The sequence below is a fragment of the Natrix helvetica genome (assembly GCF_964273705.1).
Source record: "Natrix helvetica genome assembly, chromosome: 1".
NCBI classification, from domain to species: Eukaryota; Metazoa; Chordata; class Lepidosauria; order Squamata; family Natricidae; genus Natrix; species Natrix helvetica.
This window is the reverse complement of record NC_138548.1, coordinates 5,453,627-5,477,080: the sequence shown is the minus strand read 5'-3', so window position 1 is coordinate 5,477,080 and position 23,454 is coordinate 5,453,627. Positions and strand designations below refer to the sequence as shown.

Below are 23,454 nucleotides of genomic sequence, written 5' to 3'. Positions count from 1 at the left end.
CTCAATCTTTTTGTGAAAGAATGGGATGTATGATTCCAGCTTTAATTTCTAATGAGGATGAAGGATAGTTCTTCTTTCAGAACTATCAATCTCCCAAGATATTCAAAGGCTTGTTGGAGAAACAGTAGATCCATCTATCCATGTCTGCTAATCCTTCCCTGCAAAAAAAATATATTGAATGACTGTATTTGAAGCAGAAAGTAGAGATAATGAGCCAGAGAACAGATCCGTTTTTCTCGCTAACATATTCCCAGCATTGTCTTTTATTTTTATTGTTTTTATTGTTTTTTTATTGTTTTAATTAGACAAATAACACATACCCAAAACACTCTTCAATACAACTGCCAGCTAGCATGTCAATTGGTTACATTTGAGTTCCGTGCATTACTACAATCATTCTTTATACTTCATTCACATTAAATTCTGTATTTTAAATCAAAAACGATACCCACATTCTCCATTAGCTACATTTGTTTTGAGAGTACTTTTATCAAGAGACATTCGTATTTATATTATTCAATGGATAACCATTTTAACACCGACAACCATCTATGAGAGCTACCACATTCTGTTTATTTATCGCCTAGGATTCCTATTTCTTTCCTCCATCCACCTATACCATTTATCCCATATATGATAGAATTCTGATTCTTCTTTTCCCTGGATTTCTTTAGTTAATTTGTCCATTTCGGCACAGTCCATAACCTTTCTTATTATTTCCTCTTCGCTTGGGGTTAGCTTGTTTTTCCATTTCTGGGCATAGGCAATCCTTGCCGCCGTTATTATATGCAATATTAAGTACTGGATTTCTTTTTTGTATTTTGTAGGCAGTAATCCTAATAAGAAAATTTCCGGTTTCCAATCTATTTTAAATCCCGTTATTGCCTCCAGCCACTTTTGGATCTTTTTCCAAAACCTTTTAGCCTCCTCACAGGTCCACCATAGATGATAGTATGTTCCATGTATTGATTCGCATTTCCAACATTTGGGGGATGTATTTGCCGATATTTTGGCTAACCTTGTTGGTGCTAGGTGCCATCTGTAAAACATTTTATACTGGTTTTCCTTATATGCGACCGAGAGTGTCATTTTTAAGTTTGTTCCCCAAAATTTTTCCCATTTGTCTAATTCAATGTTGTGTCCAAAGTTCTGTGCCCATTTTATCATTTGTTCTTTCACAATTTCCTCTTCCATTTCGTATTTCAGGAGAAATTTGTAAATTCTCCCTATCAATTTTCTATCTGGGCTTTGGATGATTTTATCCAATTCGTGTGATTCTGTTTCCATGTCATATAATTTGGTATCATTATTGTATTTAGTTTTGATTTGAAAGTAGGTTAACCAGTCCACTTTCATGTTCCGTTCTGCCAATTCTTCAACTGCTTTTAAGTTTCCCTGTCTATCAATTAAGTCTCTATATCTTAGTATTTTGTTCCAATCTATAAAATTTGGATGAGTCATCCTTTCTGTTGGTGATAGCCAATTCGGGATTTTCACGTAATGGATTTTTTTTATTCTGAGCCATTTTTGCAATAACGCTCTTCTAATTAAATGTTTTTGAAAGTATTTGTGTGTTTTATTTTTATCATCCCATAGGAAAGTGTGCCAGCCTGCTTGCAAATCATGGCCTTCCAGTATCAAAATTCTTTTATTCTTTAGCTCTATCCAATCCTTCACCCATGTTATTGATACTGCCAATGCGTATAAATCCCAATTTGGTAGTGCTAAACCTCCTCTCTCTTTGCTGTCCTGCAATGACTTTAGTTTGATCCTTGCTTTTCGTCCCTGCCAAATAAACCTAGTGGTTATGTTCTTTAATTCTTGAAAGAATTTTTTACCTGGGTTAATAGGTGCGGCTTGTAACAGGAATAGGATTCTTGGTAATATATTCATTTTGATTGTCGCTATGCGTCCCATGAGCGATAGTTGAATATTTTTCCAATTTTCTAAGTCTTTCTTTATTTGTATCACTAATTTGTTATAGTTATCATCTTTAATTGTGGAACATTTTGCCGACACCCAGATCCCCAGGTATTTTACTTTCTTAGCTATTTGCATATTGGTTATTATTTCCAGTTCCTCTTTTTGCTTTTTGGTCATGTTTTTGGTTATCATTTTTGTTTTGTTTTTATTGATCTTTAATCCTGCCACTTCGCCGTATTCTTCTAATTTTTGAATTAATTTTCGACTAGAATCTAAAGGGTCCTCTAATACAAATACTAAGTCATTGGCATAGGCTTGTGCCTTGTATTCTTCATTTTTGAGTCTTAGACCTTTTATTCCCTGATCTTTCCGGATTTCATTTAATAGGATTTCCAAAGTCAGTATAAACAGCAAAGGAGAGAGGGGGCATCCCTGTCTGACTCCCTTTTTTATTTCGATCTTCTCTGTTAGTTCTCCATTCATCAGAACTTTGGCTGTCTGGTTATTATAAGATCCTTCTATCATTTTTATAAATTTTTCACCGAATTTCATCTCATCCAATACTGTTATCATAAATTTCCAAACGACATTGTCAAATGCTTTTTGTGCATCAAGGAAAACCAGTACCATTTGTTTTTCTGGGTGCGCCTCATAATACTCTATTATGTCTAGGATGATTCTCGTATTATATCTGATGTGTCTGTGAGGTAGGAATCCGTTTTGGTCTGGGTGTATTCGTTCATTTAAAACTTGTTTGATTCTTCCTGCCATAATTGCTGCAAATATTTTATAGTCAGAATTTAATAATGAAATTGGTCTGTAATTTTGAATTTCTTGTTGGCTGGGTTCTTCTTTTGGTATTAACGAGATTATTGCTTCTGTCCATGTTTCCGGTATCTTGGCTTTTCCTAAGATTTCATTAAACATGTCTACCCCTAATTCTTCCAGTATTATTTTATTATTTTTGTATAGCTCCACCGGTATTCCATCTGGTCCTGGTGTTTTATTACTTTTCTGGTTTTTCAGAGCTGATTCCACTTCGGCTAATGTTATTGGCCTGTTTATCAGCTCCCTTTGCTCTTTTGAGATTGGGTTTATCTTTGCTTTGTTTAAGTAATGCCTTATTTTATTTTCCTCCATACTGTCTTGTGCATATAATTTTGTGAAGTATTTATGTATAATTTTCTTCTTTTCTTCTGCTTTGTATTGAATCGTTCCCTTCTTGTCTTTCAATTGGTATATCATCCTTTTTTCTCTTTCATTCTTCAGTCTGTATGCCAGCCATCGTCCCGGTTTATTGGCTTGTTCAAAATAGTTTTGTCTGGCTGCTTTAATTTTCTGCGCCAATTCCTTTTGATTCAATAGGTTGAGCTTATGTTTGATTATCTCTCATTTCTTTTTTCTTTTTATTCTTTGGGTCTTTCTGGAGTTCATCTTCAGCTTCCATGAGATCCCTTTGCATACTTTCTTGTTGCTTTTTTGATTTCTAGCTTTCCTTGCCATATAGGCAATCGTAAGGCCTCTTATGTATGCTTTCATCGTGTCCCAGATATTTTGAATTGAGGTATCTTCTCTTTTATTTATTCTAAAAAATTGTTTTAGTTCTTTCTCCAGCATTTGGGAGTATTCTATTTCATTTATGATGCTTGAACTCATCATCCATCCTTTTCTTCTTCTTTGACCTTTCCATCTTAATTTTATTGGATTATGATCAGCCCACTTATTTGGTTCTATTTCAATTTCATCTACTTGATTGCATAGTCCGGATGAGATCCAAGCAATGTCAATTCTTGATAGTGACTGATGGGGATTCGAGTAAAAGGTATATTGCTTTCTTGTTTGGTGCCTTTCTCTCCAAATGTCGTGCAATTTGTGTTCGGCTGCCATCTCAAAGAAGGCTTTGGGCAGCATATTTTTTTTGTTTTGTTTTTCTTTTTGCTTTCATAGTCCATTTTCTTGTCCGCTATTGCATTATAGTCCCCAATTAGGCAAATATTTTCGTATTCTAATTCGTTTATTTTGTTGTGTAGTTTCCTGTAAAATTCCTCTTGTTTCTGATTTGGTGCATATATGACTATTAATAGTATCGGTTTTTCTGTTGTCTCTAATTCAATCATTAGTATCCTACCTTCTTCATCAGCATAGACTTCCTTGGAATTTATTTTTTTCCTTTATGTAGATTGCTATCCCTCTTTTTTTTTTTCCTGCTAGTGTTGCGTATAATTTCCCTAGTTTTTTATTTTCCAATAAGTTCTTATGGTCCCTTTTAATATGCACTTCCTGTATGCAGATTATATCTACCTTTAGTTTCTTCAGTTTGTTAAACATCTGCACTCTTTTTTTTTTGGTGCGTTCAATCCGTTCAAGTTTAATGAGATAACTGTTATTTCCTGGTCCATCCTTAGATGGGGTTTTTCTTGTTACTTCTAGTTTGTATCTGACTCTTCCCTCTCGCACCTTCCTTTTCTGCTCTCTCTCTTTCTTGCCTCTGTTCTTCTTTCCTGTTTCTTTCTTTATCTCCTGATGTTTCTTCCTCTTGGCCTCGCCTTCCCCTTTCTAGCTCCTCTTTACTTCCTTGTTCTTCTTCCCCTGTACAGTATTTTTCATAAAATTCCTGCGCTTCCTCTATATTCTCTATCTTATATCTTTTCCCTTGCCATGTCACCAGTACCCCTTCTGGTATCAGCCATCTGTACATTATTCTGTTTTTATTTAACTGATTTGTTAGGAATTGGTATTGTCTACGACGTTCCCGGATTCTCTGTGGAATCTGATTAAGCGTGATCAACTCCTTTCCCTGGTATGTAAACGTCCCTTCTCTAGTTTTTTTGTATATCTCATCTCTGGTTGTTTTTTTGGCAAACCTTACATGTACTTCTCTTGGGAGCGTGTGTCTTCTGGCATAATTAGTATGGACTCTATAGGCTTCATCAATATCTCCTCTCAACTCGTGTTCTGTTCTCTGTAGAATTTCGGCAAAAATCTCAGTCATCTTTACTTTCAAAAATTCCTCCTTCTCTTCCGGTATGTTTTGGAATCTTAAGTAGAATGCAGCTCTTTCATTTTCAAGTCGCGTTATTGATAACTCCAATTCTTTATTCAATTGTCTATATTCTAGCTCCATTTTTTCCACCTTCTGGTCTGTTTGTTCTATTTTTGTTTCAATGTTCTGGATTTTCTGCTCATTGATTGCTAAGGCGGTCTGTATCTTTTCGATTTTATCATCCACGGTTTTAATATCTCCTTTTAGTTCTCCTATTTCATTTTTCACTTCTTCATGATTTCTCCTTGTCTCTTCATGATTTGCAGCTGTCACTCCTTGGTTATTAATAAGCGTCTCTTGTATCATTTGGAGTATTAATTGCATACTTTGCAAAGTTGGCGCTGGCCCTGTTGATTCTGCCATCTTTCCACCTTTCTCCAGACCTAGTGAATTCTCAATCGATCTTTGGTTTTTTTAATTAGCTTTCCTGAGGTTGCCATTTTTATCCCCCTAATTATCCTTGTCCACACTTGCATATAAGTTCCACTTAGCTTCTACTTTATCCACCGTATCAATGTTATCAGACTTGCCAATTTTAACACTAAATTTTCTATCTCAATGTTTAATAATAATCTTCCTTAAAATCCCATTTCAATATCTACACATTCCTACACATTCCTATGTATTATTCCATTCTATTTAAATCCTTAATTATCATATATCTTAACGTTAAATTCACACCGTTTTTTTATACAGAATAATATCTCTCCAGTGTAACAATTAGAAGGGTAATAGGTAGTAAAAGGTTACTGATTTTTCCAGACCGCAGGTTCCTGTTTTGATCCACTAGATGTCACCCTCTATTCAGTATCCGTGTTAGTATCAGTTAGTTAATATCACCCGTCCAGCCATCAGGGTAAGTAAGTAAAGATGGGGCCCTCTGATCCAGAAGAGCAATAAAGAAAAAGTCAGCAAATCCACAACCAGCCCCAATGCTGAGCAGTTCTTTTGTACTTTCCAAGTCTTTTCAAAAATTCCCAGTCCTATTTATCCATGCCGGGATTTCGTTTCCTCCTCTGGGCTGTTTAGTTTAAGTTATTTACGCTGGCAATTCACAGATCGTAAATCAGCTCTCACAGCTTTTCGGCAAAAGTCTGATAAAAACCCCCTTCTCAGAGCTTCCTTCTTCCAGCTCACCTTTCTGCCCGGCGTGATTTGTTGTTTTTCTCTTCTTTAGGTTGTAGTAATGGCTACCTCTGTCCCAGCTGTTCCAAATACTTGCTTCCTTCTTATGTGGGCGCCATTGCTTCGTCCTGACAAAGTGGCAGGGGTGCTTCTTCGTCTGTTTAGTGGGTTTCTCCTGCCGCTGGGAGGATTTGCCTTATCATCCCAGCGTCTTCAGAGTTTCCCCCTTAATCTGTTGGTCCCTACAGGATCAACAGCACTCAAATATGAGCCCAAGCGATGAAGTTGGAGCTAAAGATCAGGAGAGCTCCCGTTTCTCAGCTCCAGACACGCTGACGTCACCACAGGAAGTCCCCCAGCATTGTCAATATGGATGGGATGATTTGCCTTTGTTACTCCACCATGAAATTCACGAGTCTTGATTTCAGATGCTGCTCATTGTGAACCCTGCCCAGAAGACCAATATCCCAACAAGGACCAGGACCAATGCATTGCCAAGAAGATCCACTTCCTTGCCTATCAAGACACCCTGGGATACACTTTGGCTTCTCTAGCGCTTTTTCTCTGCGTGACCACATCTTCAATCCTGGTGATTTTTCATAAACATCATGATACACCAATCGTCAAGGCCAACAACAGAGATCTCAGCTATATCCTTCTGGTCTCTCTCCTTCTCTGCTTCCTCTGCTCCTTCCTCTTCATTGGTCAACCCAGGAAGCTCACCTGTCTGTTCCGACAAATTACCTTTGCCATTCTCTTTGCCCTTGCAGTTTCCTCTGTGTTGGCAAAAACTGTCATGGTGGTTCTAGCCTTCATGGCCACTAAGCCAGGGAACAGGACAAGGAAATTCTTGGGAAAACCACTGACCAACTCCATTGTCATAGCCTGCCCCATGGTCCAAGCAGTTCTTTGTGCCACCTGGCTGGGAATCTCTCCCCCATTTCTTAACTTGGACTTCCACTCCTTGTTTGGAGAGGCCATCTTGGAATGTAATGAAGGATCAGTTTCAATGTTTTACACTGTCCTGGCCTACTTGGGTTTCTTGGCTCTCATCAGTTTCACAGTGGCTTTTCTAGCTAGGAAATTGCCTGACAGCTTTAATGAAGCCAAGTTCATTACTTTTAGCATGCTGGTCTTTTGCAGTGTTTGGATCACTTTCATCCCCACCTACCTGAGCACCAAAGGGAAGTCCATGGTGGCTGTGGAGATCTTCTCTATTTTGGCCTCTGGGGCTGGTCTCTTGGCTTGCATCTTTTTCCCCAAATGCTACATTATTCTACTGAGGCCTGATCTCAATTGTAAAGGGAATATAATGAGGCCCAAGGATCTTTGATTATATTATTTGTTTATGAGACATACTTCCATTACCATCTAATTTATACACAGGTAATTCCAACTGGATTACAACATTAAAAACCACAACATTAAAACCATTAAAATGCCCTACTCCACCCACATTTTTGCAGGTATTGAGAGGTTTTATTTTGATTTGGAACATTTTTCAATTTGATCTTAATACTAAGAAATAAGGAACTGAGTGATGGCCTTGTCCATTAAATAACTGGAAACCAAGCAGCATGAGTAATCACAGAACATTTATTAATCTGAAGTAATCACCCACTTTTTTTAATTAATGCTAGCTCTCCCATAGATCCAAAGATCAACTTGATAATAAATGTTGATATTATATATTTAGATATTAGTTTCCAAAAGCAGTTTCCTACTTTATTCAATCAAAAGGGTTTTTAAGAATATGTTGGCATTGTTTCACTATCAGTGTTTTAAGCCTATTTCTTTCCATCTTTCTTTCTTGATTCCTGAGGTGTTGCTGAATTCCCTACTAACATTTTCTTTCAATTGACTATTAGAGGTTTTTTTTAAAAAAAACCTCCATTGTTGACCTGAACTGAGGACCTGGTGGTTATTTTCTGTCTCCTTGGTTTCTGTCTCCTTGGTTTACTTGGTTGCTGCCTCCTTTTCAGTTGCTTCTTCTAATCAGGAAGTCTTTCTTTTAGTTTGCTTCTTTCTCTGATGCTTGAGCTTTGGCTCTGTTTATTCATCCTCTTCCTCACAAGGCCTCACAAACCTTCCTCATTTTGTTTTTATTTCGTCTTGAGCTCCTTCACTTCATGCTGAATCCTCCTAAGATGCTGACTTAAAGCAAATTCCATGGATGTTTGTGAAGGAACCGTGGTTACTATTGTAGTTGAACAAAGGGACTAGCGAGTTGTGCCAAAACCTCACTAATATCATCAGATTGTAGGAAGAATGAAATATTTTGAAAAATATTAAAAAGGCAGGATATTATATTTCCCCAAAGGGAGAAATGAAAAAACCTGTTTTTAGATGCAGGAAGCAGCCCCCAAGTCTTTCTTAATAGCTCCCCCCCTTGCCCAGCAGATAATTGTTGCCCATTAAGAAAGATTGGGCCAGCCTAATGGGCTGGCTGCTAAAGAAAGGTCATGGCACACACTTGAAAGTAAATCAGGAAGACTGCAATTGTGGGGTCTGTCTGGCAAGAACAAAGAATGCTTATCAACAGGAAATATGCATGTGTAAAGCTTGTACAAATTATGGATAGTTAGACCACCTGCAAACCTCAATTAAAAGTTGGGGGTGGCCTGCAGCAAATGAAATGTGAATTATATAACTCCTAGGGCCCTAATTAGACAAGGCTTAGGAATAGGGACAGCTAGAGACCAATAGAACAAATGGTAGAATTATTACTAAAATGTTTATTAGATGAGATTTCTTGTTATCTCACCTTGTCCCACCTTCTTCTTTAGTGAAAATGTATAAAGCTCACTTCATCCTTTGTTCTTGGTTTTTCTTGGCCTTTTGACCAGGAACCCTTTTCCTTGGAGTACTCCAATAAAAAGCAATCAGAAAACCTGCACCTCGTGTCTGGCGTCCATCATTGGCTTCGGCACCAGGCTCAGACCCAAATTGGGGACAAGAAGCCTATCTACAAAACAAAAGACCTTCAGCTCCAGGATGAAGAACAGGACATGCTCCTTCAGGACATAATAGGATTAACCCACTACCATTTAGAAGAAGAGACAGAGCTCACTCCATTTAAAGGGCATTTCAGGCATTGTAAAAAAAACCTAGCAGCATCTCTAGACTAATAAAATCCACCCACCCATTCAACCATTTTGTCAGCTGCCCCAGAACCACTAACTCTGGTAGTTCTGCTTCATCAATGTTGGAAGAAATGTCCTTCTGGGTTCAGTTCCAAGTGGGGAGAAAGACACTGGAAACAGGGAGGCTGCTTGGAAAGATGGTGTAGTGGTGGACAGGGTGGCTTGAGCTCCTGAAGGGAAAGGGGGGAATCACATGCTTCCAGATGTTGGGTGAAGAAGAAAAGAGAGCGAGAGGCTGAAAGTCCCTGATTTTATGCTCTCTCTGGGCTTTGATTTTGATCTTGCATTTGGGTTGGTTATCAGACTCCCATGGAGCCATGCAGGGGCAACTCTGTAGAGTCCAAGTTTGACTGAGCATTGCTTCTTCCCAGGTGCCCCGTGGTGAGATGGGTAAATACTATCATGCCTTAATACCATCACTCTGGAGCGGAAGGGGGAGATCTTTGTTATGTAGAATAGACTGACCCAGGCCTTTAATGGCCCATTGACAAAGATGGGGGTTATTAAGAGTGAGTCTGTTTCCTAACTAAAAACATGTTTCCCAATGTTTTATCCAGGGAAATTTAATATTTTGCCTTTTTCAATATTTCCCAAGATATTTCATTTTTCTAGGAGAGGGGTGGGCGCGAATTTCTTCCCTCAATAAATGGACCTTTCTTTCCAATCAGCCTCCAGCCTCCATTTTACCTCCAGCACTTTTCTCCCAGCTAGGAACTGGACCAGATGGATTTTTATTTCCAATACTATGTCCTGACCTTGAACAGAGAAGGCCTCCTGAGGCACCTTGAAGATCAGGGATTTGGGCTCAGTTTGTTCCCTCCAACCAACACCGGCCAGAACCAGCTTTAGAGAAAGGAGAAAACCACATATTTCTGTGGACTCATTCTTCTTATCCTAGCCAGGCCAGAGATATACCGTGCTTCATAACATAAATGGAAGCACACTTCACAAGACAAACACAACGTCATGCCTGCAAGCCATCTTTTCTTTTTGGACTTCAGGCCTGCCACACTTTTTACTGTGGGAAAATGGGAGGGGAGATTATATGGAGTTGGGTGATATGTAGCCATAATAACATTCTTCTTAGAAAGTCAAGGTCATCTTTGTCTCTGCACCTGGCTGGAACTGGATGGGTGGAATCTGTTTTTGTGGCAGTGGGAGTTTGGACCATGTGATGAACTTGTGGGTGTTGGGGCAAGAACTTGAACGTTCAACTGGGTGGGGAAAACTGGGAAGCTTTCTGTTGTATACTCGGAGCGTCCACCAGCAGGTGGCGCTAGAGGAGGCCTGTCCACGCTCGCCCAGGATTGGTCGTTTCAAACAGGTTCCAGGGCGGCACGAGCGTCGAGCCCCTATTGGCTACCGGCTTGACAGCTGGAGAATATAAATAGCTGTCAACCGGCTTTCAGTTCAGTTACTAAGTTAAATAAATCAGTTAACTGTTGCTGGTTGTCTGTCAGTTATTACCTGATATTTAATACTGGCGACGAGGACGGGCGGATCCGACCCAGCAAAACAAGTTACAATGACGACTTCATTGATGTTCGCCCCATTTCGTGTGGAGGCAGAAACCTGGGAGGCGTTCGTCGAAAGATTTGAATGTTTCCTCCTGGCACACGACTTAACAAGCCTTTCGCTGGAGAGGAAAAGAGGCATCTTTTTAAACTACTGTGGACCAGAGATGTTCGCGACCGCAAGAGCTCTCTCAGCTCCCACCCCTGTACACACGGTGCCTTGGGAAACGTTAATGGCAAAACTAAAAACCCATTATGAACCAGCACCTTCACGTTTTGCAAGGCGACAAAATTTTCGCCACTGCATTCAAGTAGAGGGGCAATCCATAAGCCACTACGTGGCTGCGCTCCGTGCGGCTGCTATTCCTTGTGAATTTGCTGATTTGGACGAAGCCCTGTTGGAGCAATTTATTTACGGTCTAAAAGACGTTAAATTGCATCGCCGAATTCTATCCCGGTCAGACCTTACTTTGAAAATTGCCGTTGATGAGGCTCGCGCAGCGGAGATGGCCGAACAGTCAACCCCTGACTGTAGACGGTTGCCACAGCCTTTGCCAACGGGTCTACCGGTTCCATCGCCTCAAGTCAACCGTCAACAACTAGCCTCCTCTATACAATCAGAAATTGACTTAGCAATAGATCGTCTGCAATCACTAAATTTTAGAGACAGTCGTACCTGCATGAGCTGCGGCGGCAAGCACGCACGCTCAACCTGCCGATTTAGGGCAGCTATTTGCCGGAAATGCGGGAAAAAAGGACACTTAGCAGCAATATGCCGCTCAGCCACTCCTGACAACCGGCCTCAAAATCAAAATGCTGCCTACCGTTTTTCTGCACCTGCTCCACCCAATCGCCGCCTAAATTCTCTATCTTTGGGAGACATCCAAGAGTATAACCCCGAATGGGTTGTCGACTCAGCATCCGCATCTGCAGGAGGTCGCGGTAAGATGCACCTGACTATCTCCCTCGAAGGCCGGCCTTGCTCTATGGAGCTAGATACAGGCTCAGCTCGCTCAATTATTTCTTGGCAAACATTGTCATCTATTCTACCCCACTACAAATTACAGCAACTCAGCCCTGCAAACTGCCGCCTGAAAGACTACCAGGGAAACTCCATCAAGCTCCTAGGCTGCGCTAAGCTACAAGTTACTTATGGCTCCTTCACAGGCCACCTACCATTATTAGTGGTACAGGATCCCCTGGCCTCTTTATTGGGGCTCGATTGGTTCAGTGCTCTGGGGTTGTCAATAACTGGCATCCACGCAACGCAATACTCTTCCTTACCTACTAACAATTTCACCTCACTAATTTCGGAATTCAAAGATGTTTTTTCACCATCATTAGGCTGCTACAAGGGCTCCCCAATATCTTTAAACCTGGACCCCTCAATAGCTCCCATCAGGCTTAAGGCCAGACGTCTACCATTCGCCTTAAAGGCGAAAGTAGACGCAGAAATTGACAAACTCCTGGCACAAGGAGTTCTACAACCAGTCGATTTCTCCCCTTGGGAAACTCCAATTGTTGTTCCCCTAAAATCTGACGGTTCTATAAGAATATGCGCAGATTTTAAAACAACAATTAATAAAGCGCTCCAAGCACATCCCCACCCAGTACCGGTAGTCCAGCACGTATTACACACATTGGGACGAGGCAAGATATTCGCAAAATTAGATCTAGCCCAGGCATATCAACAGCTGCCTGTTGATGAAGCCACAGCACTGGCACAGACAATAGTGACCCACCGCGGGGCTTTCAAATGTCGAAGGCTGCAATTCGGCGTCAGTGTGGCCCCAGGAATATTCCAAGGATTGATGGAGCGGTTGCTCCACGGCATTCCTGGGGTCACACCCTATTTCGATGATGTGCTCATCGCAGCCAAAGACGCCCCAACGCTAATAAAATCCCTATGTGCGGTCCTCCAAAAATTCCGGGCTGCAGGCCTCCATCTTAAGGCATCAAAGTGTAAATTGGGAGTTCCTGCTGTCGAATTCCTAGGATTCCTAATTAATAAAGATGGAATCCACCCATCACCAAAAAAAGTGGAGGCAATTCTTTCCGCACCAACCCCAACCAATAAGGTCGAGTTGCAGGCTTTCCTAGGCCTCCTCAATTTCTATTCGTCGTTCATTCCCCACAAAGCGTCGTTAGCAGAGCCCCTCCACCGACTTTTAGACTCTTCAGCACCATGGCTCTGGACCAGCCGCGAGGCGCAGGCGCTCGCGGCTGTCAAAAAGGCTTTGACAGCTCCACCAGTGCTAGCGCAATACGACGAGAAATGGCCCCTGCTGCTAGCTTGCGACGCCTCTCCATTTGGAGTTGGCGCAGTGCTGAGCCACGTATATCCTGACGGCTCAGAGGCCCCCATAGCGTTCTACTCCCGTACCTTGTCCAAGCCTGAGCGTAATTATAGCCAGCTGGACAAGGAGGCGCTGGCCGCCGTTGCGGGAGTAAAACGTTTCCACCATTACCTGTATGGGCGGCCATTTACCCTCCTAACGGACCACAAACCACTCCTAGGCATTTTAGCTGGCGACCGCCCCACTCCAGAAATTTTATCTCCCCGCATGTCCCGTTGGGCGGAATTCTTATCAGCCTATAATTACACGCTGATCCATAAGCCAGGCATTACAATGGGAAATGCAGATGCTTTAAGCCGCTGCCCTTTACCGATTCCGGTATTTGACCCAGCTCCTACAGAAACAATCTGCCTTTTAGATGAATTGCAACTTCCACTGTCTGCATCAGACATAGCAATACATTCCAAAGCAGACCCCATCATATCAAAAATAATTTATTTCGTCCGCAGTGGATGGCCAAATTCTGATATAGACCAGCCAGTACTGCCATTCTATCGCCGCCGCACGGAACTGACATCTCTCCAAGGCTGCCTGCTCTGGGGACACAGAATAGTCATCCCAAGCAAATTGCGCCAGGCACTGCTATCTCGTCTCCATGAGGGCCACCCAGGCATTGTCCGTATGAAATGTCTGGGGCGCAGTTACGTCTGGTGGCCCTCCATGGATGCGGACATTGCAGCGTGGGTACAGAAATGCTCCCAATGCCAACAGGTCCGCCCCGCACCACCAGCAGCCCCATCCAGAGAATGGGAACAACCCAGATCGCCGTGGAGCAGACTCCACGTGGATTTTTTAGGACCAATAGAGGGAACCACCTTCTTCTTGGTAATTGACGCGTGGTCAAAATGGGTAGAAATTTTCCCTATGCATTCCACTACGTCTGCAGCCACTATAAGAATCCTAGACAACTTATTCACAACACATGGGTTACCTGACATCATAGTGTCAGATAACGGGCCCCAATTTACTTCACAAGAATTTCAAACATTTCTCCAACGCCAGGGCATTCGCCACGCTCCCGTGGCTCCATTCCACCCGGCGGCCAATGGAATGGCAGAGCGCGCGGTGCGCACTGCCAAGGAATCACTGGCACGCATGGCTCATTTGCCAATGCAGCAACGAGTAGCCACATTCTTAAGATGCCAGCACACCACCCCCTGCCCAATAACTGGCAAAGTCCCTTCCGAGTTGTTAATGGGAAGGAAACTCCGTACGACGTTAGACAGATTGCATCCCTTTTACGCTACCCCTTCCTACCCGTCCTCTCCCCCCCCTAGGGTTTTCATTGTAGGGGAAAGAGTGTTCGCTAAAAACTTTGCAGGGGATCCTAAATGGGTGCCTGGTGTTGTATCGGATCTAACAGGGCCCTGTTCCTATAGGGTCCTCCTTGGAGATGGAAGAGTGTGGAGGAGGCACATAGATCAGCTGAGGCGAAGAGACACTGATGCCGCATCAAACAGTTCAAATGTTCCAAACGCTATTCCAAGTTCACCAAGACCTAACGACGACGCCCATCGGCCCAGCTCTGAGCGAACAACTAGCTCTGGCGGCCACATCAATGATCCGATACCGGCAAGCTATCTACCTGGTGAGTTGAGAGGAGTTCCACGGTTTGGGCCTTCATGGACACTTCCCCGAAGCGATCCTCCCTCTACGGCGACGGTCACTCCACAGTTAAGAAGATCGCAGTGCGTGCGCAGAAGGCCAACCAGGTTCCAGGATTACGCATGCGCGGACAAGGGGGAAGGAGTGTTGTATACTCGGAGCGTCCACCAGCAGGTGGCGCTAGAGGAGGCCTGTCCACGCTCGCCCAGGATTGGTCGTTTCAAACAGGTTCCAGGGCGGCACGAGCGTCGAGCCCCTATTGGCTACCGGCTTGACAGCTGGAGAATATAAATAGCTGTCAACCGGCTTTCAGTTCAGTTACTAAGTTAAATAAATCAGTTAACTGTTGCTGGTTGTCTGTCAGTTATTACCTGATATTTAATACTTTCAGATTCAGGTTTTCCCAGATGTGCCAACATGGCTCTTTTAACAAATTGCAACTTGGAGGAACTTCTAGCCTTGGAGTGTAATTTGTTCGAGGATGCCATTTGGAACCCTGATGCACAAGACACAAATTTCTTAGTTTTTCAGAGTTGAGTTAAAGCCTGATTCGTCCCTCCAAAAGCCCAAAGCCACCAGGTCCTGAGTCAGGATATCAACAGCACTGCTTGGTTCACCAGGGCCAGAGATGTAGAGTAGAGCATCTTCAGCACACTGATAACAATTCGGCCCACATAGGTAGACGATCTGACCCAGTGGCTTCTTTTACATGTTAAAGAGAAGAGGAGAAAGCCCCCAAATACTATGGCACCCATATAATGGGGTAAAGTGTGGGGCCTGGAACTCCCTATCAACACCTACAGGTATCTTTCCTGTTGAAGTGAAAGGAACTTGCAAAATACAGGGCTTCTCACTCTTACAGTGTTTAGGTGACACAGAAGGATAGGATGGTTGATGGGGTTGAAGACCATCAAGAGGTCAAAAAGAGCAAGGATGGATGCACTACTTCCATCCCGTTGCTGCCAAAGTTCATCTAAATATGCAACCAATGTTTTTTCTGTCCCATAACGCAGGTCTGAATCCTGACTGAAAGGGGCCTAGATAATCCACTAAGGGTCTAGTGAAGGTACTGCATCATCTTTCCCAAAAGTGTGATAATGACTGGAAGAAGAGTATGGTGAGATCCCACCATTATTTCTGGAGGAGGGAGAAAGCAAGACTTCCATATTAGGTAGAAGTACAATGTCATCTCTCAAGAAATCTCCACTGCTAAATCGAATCCCCATGATTGAGACTTCCTGCCTTCACTCTTTCCACTGCTCTGTTGCTTTCATGGGTGTTCAGATCTTCAACAGTTCAAGATCCTCCTGTTTAACAAACTGAAGTTTTACAAAGACCTTCCTGGCCACAGCTATGATCTCTTCTGTCAGTAGGAGATGAGGGTCCAGGAAGACCCTCAGATTGCACAACTGTCCCAAGCACAGCAGGGCCATGTCATGCAGGACCCAGTACTGGGAGGACCAATCATCCACAGCTGCTTGATTTCTGTAGGGTTCAAACAAATACTTGTGCTTACAAATCTCCAGTAAGGCCACACCTTGAATACTACAACCAATTTTGGTCACCACAAAAAAGACGTTGAGACTTTGGAAAAAGTTCAAAGAAGAGCAAGTAAGAGGATTAAAGGCCTGGAGACTAAAACATATGAGGAGCAGCTGCAGAAAATGGGTCTGGCTAGTCTAAAGAAAAGAAGAATTAGGGGAGACAAGATAGCAGGTTTCCAGTATTTGAGGGGCTGCCACAAAGAAGAGAGAACAAGAAACAATGGATAGAAACTAATCAAGGAGTGAAGCAACCTGGAATTAAGGGGAAAATTCCTAACAGTGGGGAAAATTAAACAGTGGAACAGCTTGCCTTCAGAAATTGTGCATGCTCCAACAATGGAGGTTTTTTTTAGAAGAGACTGGATAGTAACTTGTCTGAGATGGCATTGGTTCTTCTGCCTGAGAAGGGGGCTGGACTAGAAGACCTCCAGGGTCCCGTCCAGGTATATTCCATTCTATTCCATTCTATCCTATCCAACAGCTGTCAGGAACCAGGGCAAACTTTTGGCTTCAAGAAATTGTTAGGCAACCCTGCTGTGCATTGGTGGGTTATACAATACAATACAATACAACAGTAGAGTTGGAAGCGACCTTGGAGGTCTTCTAGTCCAACCCCCTGCCTAGGCAGGAAACCCTATACCGTTTCAGACAAATAGCTATCCAACAACTTCTTAAAGACTTCCAGTGTTGGGGCATTCACAACTTCTGGAGGCAAGCTGTTCCACTGATTAATTGTTCTCACTGTCAGGAAATTTCTCCTCAGTTCTAAGTTGCTTCTCTCCTTGATTAGTTTCCACCCATTGCTTCTTGTTCTACCCTCAGGTGCTTTGGAGAATAGTTTGACTCCCTCTTCTTTGTGGCAACCTCTGAGATATTGGAATAATGCTATCATGTCTCCCCTAGTCCTTCTTTCTCTTAAGCTAAACATACCCAGTTCCTGCAACCGTTCTTCATATGTTTTAGTCTCCAGTCCCCTAATCATCTTTGTTGCTCTTCTCTGCATTCTTTCTAGAGTCTCCACATCTTTTTTACATCGTGGCGACCAGAACTGAATGCAGTATTCCAAGTGTGGCCTTACCAAGGCATTATAAAGGGGTTCCGGATATTGTCGCAACCGATACACTGCAATGGGGCCGGGCATCCACCACAGGCATGCGTACTGCACATGCATGCACAACCACTGCCTGCAACACTCCAGCTGCTCGGCGGAGTGTCACACAGGCGTCGTAAATGGCCCAGTTGCCCCCAATGCAGGTAAGGAACGAGGGTGGGTGGGCAGGCCTCCAAAGCCCCATTCCGATATGGTGGCTGCTGCTGCTTCTGGCAGGCACCGGTTTGCCCGGAACCCACCACTGCTGCTCTGGGGTTTACATTAGCATAACATCTGCCTATTTCTAAAAAATATAAGAGCCTTTAGTTTCTTGGTACTATTACTTGCACTTAGTAGTGCACAACTGACTGCCATGTGCCACCCTGTCCCATTAGAACTCATCCTATCCGAACAAACTATGGCAAAAGTCAAACTGCATCTTGTTTACATGGGCTGCTTCATGTAGTCAAACACCCAACTTTCTCTTGTCTCCCAAGTCCATTTGCTCTGTGGAATAACAATAAGAGACACAAAAATGTTTTTCTTTTTCTGGTGCACAAACAACATCTAGTGCCAGGTGGGTAGGGCAATTGCTTTTCCCTGCAATTACCAGAAGAACAGTAATTTTTAATGTATCCCCTATGAATTTCCACCTATGAAAACCTTCCAGGGTAAAACTTGATTTACAAATATTCTTTGATTTTTCAGAGTTGAAGGAGAGAGAGAGAGATCTTGTTGTATCTTGGGAAGATCCAACTTCTAGTTTTGGTGAGACTCAATGGACTCAATTTTCCCTTTAGTTGCAGCCCAAACACAGGTAGGAAGAAGCACATTTGATAGAAAGTTGCACTGGGGCTATTCGGGTGGCCTGAGCAGACGAGGTGCTAACACTCTGTTGTGATTGCAAGTTCAGCTTCTGCACAAATCTTGATTTTTGCTCTAGCAGGGAAAGTGAGAAGAATGACTGGGCTGCCTCTCCTTCTCCTCCTGCTGCTGCTGCTCTTTTGGCTCGTGCCTCCAACTTCTCCAACAACTGCTGTGAGGATGCAAACCAGATGTGTGCTGCCAAAATGTTTGAAGTTTGAAGAGTACAGTTACAAGCGTGGTGATTTCATTATTGGTGGGAATTTGCCCTTTGGAGCCTATTCTCCTTCTTTTCAACCAGACTTTAAAAAAAACCCATTTCGGTTTAGTATTGACCCTGAGTAAGTTTCATCTGGAGGAAAAAGATTTACACGATTGCTTGCTTTGTTTGCTCAAAAATATTTGTTCTAGTGATGTTTCAATATCCAAGTGTAGTTCAAATCTTTGTGTTTTTCTCTAATAAACAGCCAAGCTCATAAAGCAGGCTCGATTATCAAACTTTCCATAACTCTTTCTCAAGAAGACAATAAACCCCATACAGAGTGAGAGGGACAAGTCATTAAAAACTTTACTGCCCTAATTAAGAAGATGACTTACTCTTTTAATTTGGACAGAAAGTCATGATGGAAGACTCAAGGAAAAACTCAGAGCTTTCCTATGTTGGGTACTATTAAAACACAAAACTCAGTCTTGGAATCTTCAGTGTGCATGAATAACGACTCAAAGTAAATCTTTGCTTTGACAACTAACTGAAGTGTTGTTCCCAGCTGTGGTTGTCAGACCTGAAGAAGATGCTCCAACAGAGAATTCAATTGATTAGATTGCTAGAGGAGAAATTGGGATGGGTTGCAGCCACCAGAAGAAGGGAGGCAGGATAGAGGGATATAAAATGGTCCTTGATAGGGAGAGACAAACTTTTCTCCTGTCTCACAAATCCATCCAGGCTGCTAAAATATTTCATTAAAAAGAACCCTATTAATATTTGGGACTTCCTGCTCCAAGCAAAACCCCACAAAGACCAAAGACAAGGCAACCTTCCCCAGCACACACAAGCTTTTCTGTTATGGTTCACAATGTCTTTTTCTCATTATAGCCCCATCCCCAACAACTACCAGCTGTTCCTGGCTTTGGTGTTTGCAGTCACAGAAATCAACAAAGATCTGGTTCTCCTCCCCAACATCACCCTGGGCTTCCACATGTATGACAATCTCCAGTGGGAGATGAGGATTTTTTTAATCAGTCTCCTTCTGCTCTCCACACGTGACCGAATGGTTCCAGGTTATAAATGTGACTGGAAGGACCCTCTGCTCTCTGTCATCGGGGGTGACAATGCCAAGTCCTCAAAGGAGATGGCCTCCATCTTCAGCATCTTCAAGATCCCACAGGTAAGGGGGCTTCTTTAGATACAGTGGTGGAATAGACAAAGAACAGATGAACAAACAGAAGCGAAGATATCACCAAAGGTGTTTGGGGGGTAGGAGGTAGGACAATAATAGTATATGAGCTAGAGATTCTATACATGGATTCATTTTAATATCAACATTGGTTGATGGTTTGTTCCTTTGGATTCGGACATGTCACAATTCTGCAAATATTTTAATTGATGGTTTGTCCTAAGAAGGGAAGAATTGTATCTCCAAAAGTGACTCAGCTTGACTGATGGGGTCACTAAACCACACAATGAGACCCCTAAAGTCACCATCAAAATTTGCTTTGTCTTTTAAAGAAGATTCTCACTTTCTCCAGTTCAGTGATGGCTTTCAATCCACTTGGGAAGACAGAAGAGTTTATCCTTCCTTCTTCCGGATTAATCCCAAGGAATTTGCTCAGTGTGTGAGTTTAGTCCAGCTGCTCCTGTATTTCCAGTGGAACTGGGTTGGGCTGGTGGCTTCTGATGATGACAATGGAGAACATTTCGTCTCAACTCTGATGCCTCTGCTGAAGGAGAAGGAGATCTGCCTGGCCTTCACTCAAAAAGTGAAATATGATTCTGGTGATCCTGTTGTCCAGACCTTTTTTGATTCAAAAATATGGCTAAAAGTTGACATCATTGTTTTCTTTGGAGACACTGGAACTATTGTAACTTTTCAGGGGGTTCTGCATCTTCTAGTAGTTTATGAGAGGAGATCATTTCAGAATGTTTGGATCCTAACTTCATCTTGGAAACATACTATAAACAGAGGTTTTGATGTATGGCAATCTCTCAAGCCCTTGCATGGGGCTTTGCATTTTAGAGAGCACAGTGGGGATATCTCAGAATTCAGCCATTTCCTCCTGTCTTTAGATCCTTTGAACCCACAAGGGGACATGTTTCTCCCATTCTGGTGGGAAAAAGTCTTTGTCTGCCAGTTCTATGCACCAAATAAATTTTACCCAGAGGGTAAACATTGTACAGGGAAGGAGAACTTACAAGATTTACCATCTTCCTTGTTTGAAACAAGCATGATTGGTGGAAGTTACAATATCTACAATGCTGTTTATGTTCTCGCACACACATTACATGCAATAAATGGACCAGGAACCCGACCAGCCATGATGAGGCTTGGAAAGAAGATCTCCAATCTCCAGCCATGGCAGGTAATCTCTGTGACTTTTTATTCCATCCACAGACCTTAAGAGAGGATTTTTCCCATATGTATTTCTTGAATTACTTGTGAAAGATCTGCATGCCACATGTCAATGTACAGCACATCAGTGTACAGCACATTAGAACAGCAATTAATATAAACAATGATATGAATTATGTAATATTTGATTGAAAAGGAAGAGGGGAGAAAACAGAAATAAACTAAACCAGTCATCCATAAGATCCATAGAGGAAATATCTGCATAGAAGGTCCTAAAAGATCCTCAATGGTTGCCTGGAGGTTTCAGGAGGTGGCCGTTTCATGGAGGAAGTGTCAGCCCAGAGCAGGATGACAATTGGGTGTGTTTGTGGAGGAAGCTTCAATGGCGAAGCTTAAGTCCTTGTGGGCATATTTCCAGTACAACCTCAGTTTCTCTCAGTATGTTTGCAGAATCCAACCTGTTCCAGGTTTAAAATTCATCACACTTTTTTTCCATCAATGGCTAAATTGTGGACCTTTCTGGACATTCAAGGGGCAACCCAGGGTATCCAATTCTTTCCACATGGTCCCACTTAGTTAGATAGCAATAGCACTTAGACTTATATTCCGCTTACAACCCTCTCTAAGTGAATTGGAAAGTCAGCATCTTGCCCCTAACAATCTGGGTCCTCATTTTATCAACCAAAGAAGGATGGAAGGCAGAGTCAACCTGGAACCAGTCAGGATCAAACTCATGGCAGTGGGCAGAGTTTGCTTGAAATATTGCATTCCAACAACTGTGCCACTACGGCTCTGGTTTCTGCATTCTTCTTTCTTTGTCTATGATATAAAGTCAGGGGAATTACACACTATTTTGAAAGAAATCTTTTTCCCTCTGTAATCTTTTTTACTGGGTGGAGGCAGGGCATCTGAATAAAGCGGAGAATTTGTTGGCTGGGTGCCCTTCCTGCTGCCTATGCAGAGTTCACAACAGATATGTTCTCTTTGTCCCCTGACAGAGAAACATCTGTTGCTGCCTTGGATTGAACTCTCAACTTTTGGAGTCAGAGGCAAGCATCTTCACCTCTAGGCCACCATGCCACTCTCTTTTTAAAGTAATCATTGAATCATTCCTAAAATGTATTTATCAGTTGCAAGGCAAATTTACATGCAAAGATTTAAAAACCTTTAGAGTCAAGTAAAATATGAAGAAAACCAAACAATGAAATTTGGAGTTTGGCATTAAAATCTTTATGCATAGATACCATTTCAAAGTGGCTGAAGAAGCCATGATACAAATTCCCAGTCTCAAAGGCATTTTTTTTCTTTTATTGAGGAAGTAGCACTTGGTATTACCCCTGACTGCTCAAATCTCCCCAAGGTAGAACTTTTCAGACATTATCCCATCAGCTAGAATGAGGGTCATGATAGAATGGTGGGAGCCATGTTGTCTCATGTATGGCTTTCAGCCAATTGCTCCAATTTCTGAAGGTCTCCTTTGTTTCAGCTTCTTCCCTATTTGAGGAATGTCCGGTTCAACAACAGTGCGGGAGAAGAAGTCTCCTTCTCAGAAAATGGGCTGGGATCTGCTCGTTATGAACTTCTCAACTGGGTTTCCATTCACAATAAATCAATGGCTCTGGTGAAAGTTGGGCACATCGATCCTGGGGCTCCCCCAGGCCACGTTTTCACCATTAACTCTGATGGGATCGTCTGGCCCACAAAGGTGAGTTGAAAGGCAACTTTATAAAATCAAGGAAAGATTCGTTCTCTCCTCTCCTAGGGATGCAGAAGGTCCTTCTAACTGGAAATACGGCTCTATTGGATCATAAAATATGGCAGCCATTTGGTGAAAAATTTGATTTGCACATAACACATTTCAGGTCTGATTTGTGTCAGGTCGAGAAAGGGTTGATATTGGGAAGAACCTCTTGAAGGGCAAGATGCCATTAGGGTGGGCAAAAGTGATTTCAGTGGACTGTTCCCACTGTGGAATCAAACTCAGGACCTCAAAACCAAGAATCAAATCTCACTGCAGGATTTATCAGTATGCTTCAAAGTGAACAATGGGAGGGACTCCTACTGACAGAAGGAGTCAAGTTACTTCTCTACCTTTTTGCTATTTCTGTCCTCAGGAAAGAATTAATGTCTTAATAAAAAGAAGCATATCAGTTATGTTGCCATAGAAATTTTGATAAAGTGTGCTGAGAATGAAGTACTTCAATGTTGCCTCCATTAGCACACATTCCTCCTGATTCTCTTTTGCTCACACCTCGCACTCCTCCACTGACTCCTCACGCTGTCCAGTTGGATCCTCATCATTTACTATTTCACCAAGACGTAGCTTAATGTCACAAACCCTCCTTTGCATGCTGAGGTCCCAGGTCCAATCTCCAGCACCCATTGATGGGTCAAAATGCTGCTGGCCTCAATCACCCAGGATCTGTATTTTGGTTTCAGGGGAATCATTTCCTTTGAATTCATATTTTTGATTGAAATCAAAATGTGGAATTGGACAAACGAAGCAGGTTCATTGCTTGTGGCAGTTAAACCATTTCCCTTTTTCTATTGTAGAAGGTGCCCTTTGCCAGGTGTGTCATGAAGAGGTGCCAGGCAGGAGAGAGGAGAAGAGTTCCAGAAGGAGAGCAGGTTTGCTGCTACCAATGTGATGCTTGTCCAGAAGGGACCGTTTCTAATCAG

The 23,454-nt window shown here is 42.5% G+C and overlaps 2 protein-coding genes across 2 annotated transcripts in view; both read left to right on the top strand.

Annotated features, from left to right (window-relative positions):
* LOC309386230 (vomeronasal type-2 receptor 26-like) overlaps positions 1-23,454 on the top strand; it is a 267,735-nt gene that overhangs the window by 5,981 nt on the left and 238,300 nt on the right. The window lies entirely within an intron of this gene.
* The window catches only part of LOC309384036 (vomeronasal type-2 receptor 26-like), a gene marked incomplete at both ends in the record, with an annotated part of 34,249 nt that overhangs the window by 3,601 nt on the left and 7,194 nt on the right, over positions 1-23,454 (top strand). The window contains 4 exons of the mRNA XM_081937193.1: positions 6,520-7,389; positions 15,995-16,079; positions 19,302-19,421; positions 20,443-20,588. Of these exons, the coding sequence (XP_081793319.1) occupies positions 6,520-7,389; positions 15,995-16,079; positions 19,302-19,421; positions 20,443-20,588 (1,221 nt within the window). The remainder of the gene's footprint in view (positions 1-6,519; positions 7,390-15,994; positions 16,080-19,301; positions 19,422-20,442; positions 20,589-23,454) is intronic.